Consider the following 10,891-nt stretch of genomic DNA (forward strand, 5'->3'; position numbering starts at 1 on the left):
CCCCCGGCTCGCGGCCCGGTGCCACTCACCCCTGGTAGATGTCCACGGAGACGGTGGCGTTGTTGACGGGGAAGATGCCGGCGTAGCGGCTGACGCTGCTGTTGAGGCACTTGGCGTGCTGCAAGGCGCGGCGGGCACACGCGTGGCACCCCCCCACGTCCAAGGGGTGAGGACACCAACCCTCCGCCCGCCCGCCCGCCCGCCCACCCACGCCACGGGGCGCCCGCCCAGCCCCTCACCACGTCCTCGTTGCGCTGGCGGTAGAAAGCCTCGCGAAGACGGCCATGACGAAGAGGTTGATGAGGAAGGAGACGAAGAGCGCCAGGCAGGACTCGGTCAGGAAATACGCGTTGGCCTCCTGCACCTCCTCCTTCTTGGACCGGTCGATGGCCCGGGTCTGGGCACCGCGGGGGACACCGTGGGGTCCCACCGCCGCCCCGTGGCTTCGTGCGCCCCCCCCCGTGGATGCTGGCCCTGAGACACGGGACGTGCCCCCCCCCCCAACCCCGGCCCCTGCTCACCTTGACCAAGGAGGAGTGGAGGAAGATGTTATGGGGCATGATGATGGCCCCGACGATGCCCACGGCCTGCAGCAGCTCCTCCCGCCCGCAGCCCGGGCAGTAGGGCAGGAAAATGCCCCGCAGCACCTCCAGCTGCGCCGGCCTCACCACCACGTACTGGGGGGGGGTGGGAGCCCCGTGAGCGGCCCCCGCCCGGCAGCACCAGGCTGGGATTGGGGTGTCCTGAGCCTCCCCCCCCCCCCCCCCCCAAGCCTTTACCTCGTAGCCGAAGGTCAGGGCCATGATGGTGATGAGGAGGCCGAAGAAAGCCTCCAGCTTGCGGAGCCCTGCGGGGGGTGGAAGGCTGGGCTGGGGGGGGGCACCAATGCCAGCCCCCCCCCGGGGGAAACCCACACCTCGGTGCCTGAGCAAGTGGCCCCCCCCTCGTCCCTACACCCCGTCACTCACCGTACTTGTCGAGGAAGAGGAAGAAGAGGGTGTCCACGATGGTGATGAGGACCCCGCCCCAGAGCGGGATGCTGCAGGATGGGGGACAACGGAAGGGGTGTGGGGGGGGCCACCTCTGTCCCCTGGGCCACCCCCGTGGGGTGAGGGCGGCAGCCCCCCGAGAGGGACCCCGCGGGGGGGGGGGGTGTTACCGGCCGGCCGAGAGCAGGCTGAAGGCGATGGCCGTCCCGATCACCTCCTGCATGTCCGAGCCGATGATGGCGACCTCGATCGTGAGCCACAGCAGCACGCGGGGCACCTGGAGGGGACGGGGCCGGCACACGGGGACGTGTCCCAGCCCCACGGGGACCCGGCCCCGGGACGCTTCGGGCTTGGGGCGGGGGGGGGGGACACGCTGCGTTTGGCAGCCCGGGGTGGGGGCACCCTGCTCCGGGACGGGGACAGGTCGCAGCTTGGGCCGGGCAGGATCCGACCCGCTGCGGCTGCTGACGCTGGGACGCGCTGGGATGTCCCCGGACGGGACAGGGACGCTCGTGCTGTGCCCCCCCCCCGGGGGCCGCTCACCTTGGGGTAATAGAGGTAGCAGATCTCGCCCAGGTCCTTGCCCGTCACGACGCCCAGCCGGATGGCCAGGCGCTGGCACAGCAGCCCCAGGACGGTGGCCCACAGCAGCACCCACAGCAGCTGGAGGGGGGGGGAAGCAGGAGAAGGGCAGCAGGGGCTGGGCACCGGGCAGGATCCGGCCCCCGGGGCTCACCTTGAAGCCAGCCACGGCCCCGCACTGCAGGTCCGACTCCACGTTGCCCGGGTCCAGGTAGGCGATGCTCATCAGGAAGCCGGGACCCGTGAAAGCCCAGAGCTTCCTGAGGCTGAAGCCAGGCTGCAAGGGGAACGACACCCCTGCTCTGGCTCGGCCCGTTTAAAACCAGTGGCTCCCAGTTGGGCCACCGGCCGCGTCCGCCTGGCGCTGGGGAGCCCCGCGCTGCCCCGCGCGGGCGCATTTAGGCACGGAGGGCGTTCCTCCCCCCCCCGGTCCCTTTCCATCAACACGGGCAGCAGGACCCAAATCCCATTCGGGGACCGGGTGGTGAGAAACGTGTCGCAGCCTGGAAGGGGGTGCCCCCCCCCTCCCCGTGAGGGTCCCGGGGCTGCCGTTAACGGCGGCCCACGCAATCCTGCTCCCGAGCCCTGCTTTCACAACCCCATCCCTTCCCCTTCTCCTTTCCGCTCTTGGAGAGGGGCCGGGGGGGGGGGGGGGGGGCAGGCAGCTGGGGGGGGGCTCCCACGGGGCTTGGCCACCCCTGGGGATGGGGACCCTGGGAGGTGGGCATCGCCTCCCCCTGCCTCAGTTTCCCCCATCAGGGAAGCTTTAACGCTCAGCCAGGGGTCGGGGCTGCGATCGGGGGACACCGAGGTCCCCAGGGTGCGTCCCCCACCCCATCATGTCACCCCCCGGTACCCAAGCCGACGTCCCCAGGCGCACCTACCCCGCTGCCCTTGGGGATGCCGATGAGCTCGTCCAGATAGGTCTGAGCCGGGCGGCCGGGGGGCTGCGGGGGGCCGGGGGCATCGCCAGGATCGGCTGGGCCCCGGTTCAGGGACCCGTCGAGGCCTGGGAGGGGAGGAAGAGGAGGAGGAGGAGGAGACGTGGCAGCCCGCTGGGGATGAGGACGCCGCTGGTTCCCGGCTTCATCCCAGAGCCACCCGCCCTGGGGTCTGCCCAAAGCAGGACGACCCCGCTGCTCCGGAGGGGTGGCGGCAATTGGGGCCACCAGTGGTGGACCAAAGGAGGCAGCTGCCCCCCACCCCAGTACCCCCATCCCCACCAGTCCCGAAGCCACGTACATCTCCGGGCAGGAGGGACAGGACGGTGGGGACAACACGGGGCTGGCTCCGTCCCCGGTCCCTGCCCTGGGGAGGGGATAGGGCACAGCGGGGGGGGCACCCCGGGCAGGTCGGGGTGGGCTGGGTGCTCACCTGGCTCCAGCGATGCCATGGTGGGGTCCGATCCGGCCATGGTGCTGGGTCCCTGACCTCGACACTGGGCTCAGCTCCCGCCTCCCAGCTCTTAAAGCCCCCCCCCCGCCCCAAGGAGGAGGAGGAGGAGGAGGAGGAGGAAGAAGAGGAGGAAGTGTGTCCCCCCCCAACTGCTGACCTGGGCTGGGAAAGGGGGCCCTGGGCAGGGCTGGGTGCTGCGGGTGCGCGCGGTCTCGGTTCCCCACCCCACACACGGGGGGGGTTTGGGGGGGGGGCACCAACCCTGCGCACACCCTCGTGCAAACACGGGACGCCCAGGGGTGGGAGCGTGCCCACGTGCAGCCCCCCCCGCGCGTGCTGGGGGTCCTGCTGCTGCTTGGTGCCTGGGGGGGGGGACACACACAGGGACGGCGTCCCACGGCTGGGGGAGGGCGCGGGGGGGGGACTGTCCCTGCTGGAGTAGGGGAAAGGCCGGAGGAGCGGGAGCGAGGAGGAAGCAGGAGTGCGTTGCACAAGCACGTGAGCAGGTCAAAAACGCACCCTGGGGTGGGGATCTGCTGGGTGCTGGGGGGGGGGGGGGAAGTGGGAGCAGGGTGCCCCAAACTGCCACGGGGAGGGGGGGGGGAGGGAAGGGAGGTTGGACGCCCCGTGCCTCAGTTTCCCCCAAAGCACACGAGACCATGGCAGGGGCAGCGCCGACAGCTTTAATCCTGGGGAGCCGGGGGGCTGCGGGAGGAGGCGGAGGGGGGGCCGGGGGGCTGCCGGCGGGCGAAGGGGGCGAAGAACTCGGCGGCGAAGAGGACAGGGTCGGGGGGCTGCCGGAGCAGCAGGGCCTGCAGGAAATGGGCCAGGAGGGCGGCGAGCTCGGGGTGCTGCCGCGTGTAGGTGCTGTGCGACGCCCGCAGCTCCTCCTGCGTGGGGGGGGGGACAGGGTGGGCACCCAGCCCCCTGTCCCCGTGCCGGGCGGGGGTCCTTTCCCAGCCTCGAGGAGGTTCGGGGGGGGTGTCCTGCCACCCCCACGCCCCCCGGACCCCCCCCCCGCTCACCTTCCTGTCCAGGAACCAGGAGCGCAGCTGGGCGTCCTCCTCCCAGTCCAGGGGCTGCTTGGGGAACGCGGGCTGGGGCCCGTCCTCGGCTGCAGGCAGGGCGCCCTGCGTCACCCCCGGCCCCCCCCCCCACACCCCCAAAGCCCCCCCCCCGCCCCGCTCCGTACCCCTCTCGCTGAGGACGGACGCATCCTGCAGCACCGCCAGCACCGGGCACCCGACCTGCAGCTGCCGAGCCAAACGCCTGCGGGACGGGGACCCCGCTCGGTGCCAACACCGCGGCTGTGCCCCCCCCCCCCGCCCCAAAAGCTTGTCTCCCCCCCCAAAGCCGTACCCGCTGGGGAGGAAGCTGCTCTGCCAGACCGCAGGGACGCCCTCCTTGGCGCGCACGGCTCGCTCCATCACCCACACCTCCGCCTCCGCCGAGCCCACCGGCTGCCGCTGCACGCCCAGGGCCCGCTGCAGGGACACCCCTTGGGGTCACCCCCCAAAATCGATCCCCCCCCCCTCCCCGCGCTGCCCCCTGCCCAGGTGGGCTCACGTAGGTGGCGGTGCCGAGGTGCCCCTCGCCGTCGATGGCCGGGAAGACGAGGCCGGGGGGCACGGCGCGGCGGCGGGCCAGCACCCGCAGCAGCAGGAGGCTGGCGGCCTCCCCCAGCAGCCCCCCCGGCGAGGCCCAGCCGTAGGAGAAGTCTCGGGACTGGGGCTCTGCCTGCGGAGACACCGGGGAACCCCCGTGGGATACCCGGCCTCCCAAAGGGTGGGCACCCCCCCTGCCCGGGATACATCCCCAGGCAAGGGGGGGGGCAAAGAAGGGGGAGACCCCGCTCCCCCCCCCAGCCTCACCTTCCCCTCCCGGGTGCTCACGGTGACGGTCATCCCCCGGGGGTGCTGCACCATGTGGGTCCTCCTCTCTACGGGGTGTGCTCCGAACTGGGGGGTCGCCCCGCTGAGCTCGGTGCTCCCCGGCCACCCCAAAACGCCCCCCTCTCAATGGGGCCCCCCCCACCCCAGCCCACTGTGCCCCGAGGCTCCCCGAGGTCCCGAGGCCGGGTGGGTTTCGGGGAGCTCCGTGCCGCCCCCGCGGCCACCCCGCTCACCTCCAGGCTCTCGTGCTGCTCCTGCTCCAGGGTCTCCAGCCGCATGGACACGTACCCTGGGGGGGCAGAGCCCCGCTGCCACCAGGACACCGCCGTCCCCCCCCCCCCGGGGGGACCAGGACGGCCCAGGTTTGGGGCTGCCACCCCCCCCCCAACCCCGGTCTCACCTCTGAGGGTGCTGCGGAAGGGCACGGCGCCCAGCACCCCGCGGCACTCGGCCCGCACCAGGAGGCAGCTGCGCACCCGCTGCCCCCCCCGCTTGTAGGGCGCGGGCCTGGCGCCCACCCAGAGGTGCCCCCCCGCAGGGCCCCCCACCAGCGCCAGCGTCTCGGCGAACAGGCAGCGCTCCAGCTCCTCGGGGCCTGTCCCGACGCACGGTCACCGAGCGGCCCCGAATCCCCCCCCCCCCCTCCGGACCCCTTCCCCGGGACCCCCGACCCCATATGGGGTCACGGCGTGGGGTCACGGCCCCGGGGAGGGCTGGGGGGGGGGGGGGGTCGGGGCGGGGGGGGGCCGGGGAGACGCGGTGCCGCGGGCACCCACCGATGCGCTTCAGGAACTTGGCGGCCGCCTCCATGGGGCCGGGGTCTTCTGCGGGGACACGGGGGGGGGGGGGTCCCGATGCCAGACCCACGTTGGGGGGGGGCACAGGGACCCCCCCAGCCCCCCCCACTTCCCACCCCCCCAGGGTCCCAGCCGTGCAACCCTATGCAGGAGCAGAGCCCCCCACCCCATGCCCCACCACCGCCCCCCGGTGCGCCCCCAGATCCCCCCCCCAAATCCCAGATCCCCCCCAAATTCCCCCCCCCCCGGACCCCAAACCTGGCCCCTCCAGCCCGAGGTGCCCCCCCACGACGCCTCCGGCCGTCGCTATAGCAACCCCCCGGCCCTGCCTCTTAAAGGGGCAGCGACCCCTCAGAAAATTTGGGAGCCCCCCCCCCAACCCCTTCCCCCCAGACACAGAGGAAGGGGCTGAGCAGGTACAAATCCGATCCGGGGGTTTATTTGTGGGGTGACGGGGGGGGGGGGCTGACCGGTCCTCAGCACGGCAGCACCCCCCAGCACGGTGCCCCCAATGCCAGTGTACGGCGGGGGGGTCCCTCCCAGCCCCCCCACCCCAAAAAGGGGGCGCACGGTGCTGGGGGCTGCCTGGGGAACGGGGGGTCCCTGAGCGCTGGTGTGCTGTTAACTGGGGACTCCCCAAAAAAAACGGGGGGGGGGAAATAGGAAAAGCCCTTGGTGCTGTCCCTACAGTGCCAGCACTGGGGGGGGGGGGGCTGTGGCCCCCCAGAAAGGGGCCCGAGGCGCTTCCAGGTGACCCCAACGTGCGGGTAAACGGGGGGGGGAGTGGGGGGAGACCGCTTATGGGGCACACACTTATGGGGTTGGTGTGTGGGGGGCTCCATCCTCTCCCCCCCGCCCCCGCCTCGCAGCGGGGCCACGAAGGAGGGGGGAAATTCACAGCAACAATCACACAGTCCTGGCTGGGGGGGGGGTCCCCACGTCCCGGGGTTGGGGGGGGTGACCCTAGGTGGCTTTGTAGAGGTCCTTGCGCCTCCGCAGCTCCTTGAGGACGCGGGCTCGGAAGGCGTCGGGGGGCTCCCCGCCGCCCCGCCGCAGCCCCAGGGCCTCCTGCAGCTCCCGGCGGTGGGTGCGCAGGAAGGGGTTGTAGGTCTGCTCCTCGCCCAGCGTGGAGGGGCACTGGGGGGGGGGGACACATGAAGGGGGGGGGGGGGTCAGGCACTCCGCCCCGAGCCCCCCCCGGCACCCCCATCCCCAATCACAAAAGGGCTGCGGGGCGCAGCCGCCCGCGAGCGGAATTCGGGGGGTGGGGGTACCACGGAGGGATAAGGAGGGGATGGGGGGGGGGTCAGGGTGTGTGCCCCCCCCGTGCTCACCGTGCTCCTCTTCTCCTGCCGCTGCTGCGTCGCCCACAGCAGCTTCTGCTCCAGCGCGGGGTTGTCCAGCTCCAGCAGGCTGGCGAAGCTCAGGCACTCCAGCGCGTACTCGTGCCCTGGGGGGGGGGGCACCCTCAGCATCGCCCCCCCCCCACTCCCAGGGATGGGAACGGGCAGGGTATGGGGGCTAGGAGGGGATTTCTTGGGGGGGGGCTGACGCTCACCGGGCCATAGCAGCGTGTCCTGTCCCAAGCCCACGGCCGCATCCAGCGAGGCCAGCATGGTTTCGGGGGAGCCCTCGAACAGCCTGCCTGGACCCACGCGCACACCTGCCCATCACCAGGGGTGTCCCCCCAAACCCCCCCAAAAAAAAAACACCCCACCTTCCTCCCTCCCCAGCCCCCCAGCGTGCCCAAACCCTGGCCGATTTCACGCTTTGCCTTGCCTCGGGGGGGGGGGCGCGAGGGGCCGCACTCACCGCAGCCGGCGAGGAAGAGCAGGTCCCCGGAGAAGAGGCAGGGGGGGCCCCCGAAGGGCCCCGCGTCCAGCACGTACGCCGTGTGGCCCACCGTGTGGCCGGGCGTCGCCAGCGCCTCGAAGGTCAGGCAGCCCACCGTCACCTTTTCCTTGTCACCAAGGGGGCTGCGCCAGCCGGGGGGGGCACCGTCAGGGCACCCCAAAATGCCGAACACCCCAAAACACCCCCCCCCAGAGCATCCCCAGCCTCTGGGAACGGGTGCGCGAGAGGTGGAGCAGGGACCGGCGTGCACCACCCGAATTTGTGGGGTGTTGTGGGGGGGGGGGGTCACGGACGCAGGCGTGGGGCCGGGACTTACTTGGTGAGCTCGGGGATGGCGTCGAGGGCGCTGCCGTACACCCTGCAGGAGCCGTGCCGCCGGCGCAGCTCCGCGTTCCCCCCGCTGTGGTCCCTGCGGGCACAGAGGTCGGCGCCCCCCCCACGTGGGGTAGGTATAGGGGCACCCCCAGCAGCAAACGCCATGCTCCTGGGCACCCCCGCTTGCCCCCCAAGTCCCCAGGTAGCCTTTGTTCGGGGGTCCCCACCCCACCCCGATGGGTACCCCAGGCCCCCGGCACCCTTTTGGCACACGGAGAGCCCCCCCGTAACCCCTCCTTACCCCTTACCAGTGCTTGTGGGTGCAGAGTATGGCCTCCAGCATCACCCCCTCCTCCTCAATGGCAGCCTGGCAGGGCAGAGATTTGGGGGAAACGTTGGGGGGCACCTCCACGCACCCCAATCCCCCTCCCCTCGCCCTGCCCCGTGCACTGAGGAGACCGCGGGTTAGGGGTAGATTTGCCCCCTCTCCGTCCCCAAAAAGCCAGCGATGCCCCTCCCCGAGGACACCCAAACCCCATGGCCGGGGGTGGGGGGGGTCTCACCTGCACGGCCAGCGGGTCGGAGGGGTCGACCACGGCGGCGCGGCTGGAGCCCGTGTCGATGACCAGGTAGCTGTAGTTGTTGGACAGCACGGGGATGGGCACGATTTTCACCCCTGGGAGGGACAGACGGACAGACAGACATCACGGCAAAGCCCCCTCGCTGCCTTTCCACCAGGGGAAAAAGGGGGGCGAGGCCAAGCCCCCCCCCTCTCCCCAGCCCCAAATTAGGGTCGCAACTCACCGCGGAAGCCCAGGGGCCGGGACACAGAGTGGCCGTGGGGGAAGCGCTCGCGAGCCTTCTTCACCTGCCGCTTGTAGAAGAGGAAGCCGAGCCGCGTGCGGGCGTACAGGCTGTACCTGGGGGCGGGGGGGGGGCACCCGGTGAGCCCCACTGGGAACCCACCGGGCCCCCACCCCACCGGGGAAGCGCTGGAGCACGGCCAGGCGCTCGCAGCGAGGACGGGGGGGTTCCCGATGCAGTCCTGCTGCTTGCCACCCCCGTTATCAGGGTGCGCGCACGGGGCGGGGGGGTTATCGCAGCAGCCAGCTGCAGCCTCCCAGTGTCAGCCCCAGCCCCCCCAGCGCTCCCCAAAGCCACCCAGGAGGCAGAGCTGGGGGACACGGCCTCGCGACCCCCAGCTGTGCGCGCACTGGGGGGGGGGGGGGGGGGGGGCGATGGGGCCACCCAGAGCCCCCAGCCCCCTTCCTGGGCTCCCCGGGGAGGGGTCAGGGTCCTGCCTCATACCCACAGCGAGGGCAGAACCGATTGCCCAGGCAGGGAGGCAGCCCCTGGGGTACCGCAGCACGGCGGGACACCCTGGGGGTGGCATCTCCTTGGCGGTCACCGAGTGTCCCCCGCTGCCTGAGGCTGACCCTGTGGTGCCGCCGGGTCCCTGAGGGAAAAGCGGGGAGCACGGGGTGCTGCGCGCCCCCGCGGAGCGACGGGGAGGGCAGAGCAGCAGGGCTGCGGAAAGGGAAAGCGAGAAACGCTCCCGTGGCACGTGCCACGCCGAGCTTCCACAGACGCTGCCCGCGGGTGCCCGGACACCCTATTTATAGGGCACCTTTGGGGCTGGGGGCAGCACTGGTGCCGTGAAGGACGTGCAACTCTCGGGGTTGCGCCAGGCTCCGTCCCCAGCCCGAGGCCACCTCCCCGGACGCCAAGTCCCCCTCGCTTGGCCACCGGCCACCACCTCGTGGCCCTGGCAGCGGCAGAAGGGAGAAACGAAACCCCGGGGTAAGGGCGGTCCCCGCGGCCCCAAGGCCGTTTCTGCCCCGTGGCGGCAGCAGGACATGCCTGCCTCTCCTCTGGGCTCCCCCAAACCCCCCCGGGCAGGCAGCAAGCACCCCCCGGCAGGAAGGTGCTCTGGGAGAGGCACGAGGCTCAAACCTCGTACCCCAGCTGCAGGGGGCTGGGGCAGGAGGGGGAGGCCAGGTGCAATTAGCGATTGCAGCGTTAATGATTGCAATTAACGATTGCAATGAGCCCACCACCAGGGGCCGAGGGTGCCGGTCACCACCCTGGGGCACCGGGGAACGTGGCCGGGTCCCAGCCCCGCAGCCGGGGGCACAGAGCCTCCCCTCGTCCCCCTGGCCCGGGGGGCTGCGCCCCAAAGTCCGGTGTCTGGAGGGGGGGCCGCGGGGGGGGGGGCTGCAGGAGGGCCCCGCGGCACCGGGGGGCGGGTTCGCCGTTCCCTCGGCCGGAGGCAGAACAAAGGCGGCTGCAGCCGTGACCTCACCTCCCCCGCTCCCCCTGGACGGCGGCCAGGGCTCTCCGGGAGCGGGGGGGGGGGGCACAGGCAGGAAGGTCTCACACCCCCCCCCCCCTCCCCCACCTCCCACCCCGCAGCTCCTCACCGGCGCCCGGCGGGCGGCACGGAGCCCCCGGCGGATACCCCCGAACCCCGCTGCGGTGCGCGGCGGGGGGTTACCGGGGGGCACGAGCCGAGGGCCGGCGGGGCTGAGCCGGCACCGGCACGGAGCGGCACCGGCACGGAGCGGCCCCGGCACCTCCCCTCCCGGCTCCCCCCCCGGTGCCGGTACCGGCTCCCCCACGCTCACTCACCCCACGCGGAAGAGCAGCGGCCCGGCGAGGGCCATGAGGGCGGCGGCGAAGCGGCGCAGGGCCGGGCTGAGCCAGGCGGCGGCCCCCAGCCCGCACGCCCCGGCCCCGGCCGCCACCGCCGCCCGCCAGCGCGCCCCCGCCATGCCCGGGGCCCCGCCCACCCCCCGCCGGGGCCACGCCCACCCCCGGCGCGCCACGCCCCCCCCGGCGGCCAATAGGAGAGCGCCGCGGCTTCCGGCCACGCCCCCTGCCCCGCCGCGCGTTTCCCGCCAGCTCCGCGCGCCCCCTGCTGGGGCCGTGCCCCCACCCCCCGGTGAGTGACGCGCTATGGGGGTCCCCTAAATGACGTCACAGCCGGGAAAGGGGGTTCCCCCCGGTGCCCCCCCCCCCTTCCCCTTTCCCTGCCCGCCCCCCGTGCCCCCTCCGGGTCCCGTCCCCG

At 72.9% G+C, this 10,891-nt stretch overlaps 2 protein-coding genes across 2 annotated transcripts; both read right to left on the bottom strand.

Annotated features, from left to right (window-relative positions):
• Positions 1–3: 3 nt before the first annotated feature.
• Positions 4–10,616, bottom strand: LOC310901309 (uncharacterized protein; the record flags this gene model as incomplete). The annotated part of the gene is made up of 23 exons (XM_083840629.1): positions 10,453–10,616; positions 8,629–8,744; positions 8,388–8,500; positions 8,133–8,191; positions 7,826–7,918; positions 7,450–7,631; positions 5,914–6,120; positions 5,635–5,682; positions 5,259–5,453; positions 5,092–5,147; positions 4,838–4,924; positions 4,533–4,703; positions 4,159–4,235; positions 3,992–4,080; positions 2,456–2,580; positions 1,726–1,848; positions 1,533–1,652; positions 1,160–1,266; positions 969–1,039; positions 780–847; positions 522–677; positions 240–397; positions 4–118 (listed from the first exon to the last, which is right to left on the bottom strand). Coding segments are annotated over exons 1-23 (2,679 nt in total), but the record flags the coding sequence as incomplete, so codon positions are not given.
• LOC310901268 (putative hydrolase PNKD) lies at positions 6,071–7,602 on the bottom strand. The gene is made up of 4 exons (XM_083840557.1): positions 7,468–7,602; positions 7,214–7,296; positions 6,990–7,105; positions 6,071–6,792 (listed from the first exon to the last, which is right to left on the bottom strand). Exons 2-4 carry the CDS (start codon positions 7,269–7,271, stop codon positions 6,619–6,621), a joined length of 348 nt encoding a protein of 115 aa, XP_083696683.1. The 5' UTR covers positions 7,272–7,296; positions 7,468–7,602; the 3' UTR covers positions 6,071–6,618.
• Positions 10,617–10,891: the final 275 nt, after the last annotated feature.

This window comes from Anser anser (genome assembly GCF_964211835.1).
Source record: "Anser anser genome assembly, chromosome: 6".
Taxonomy (NCBI): domain Eukaryota; kingdom Metazoa; phylum Chordata; class Aves; order Anseriformes; family Anatidae; genus Anser; species Anser anser.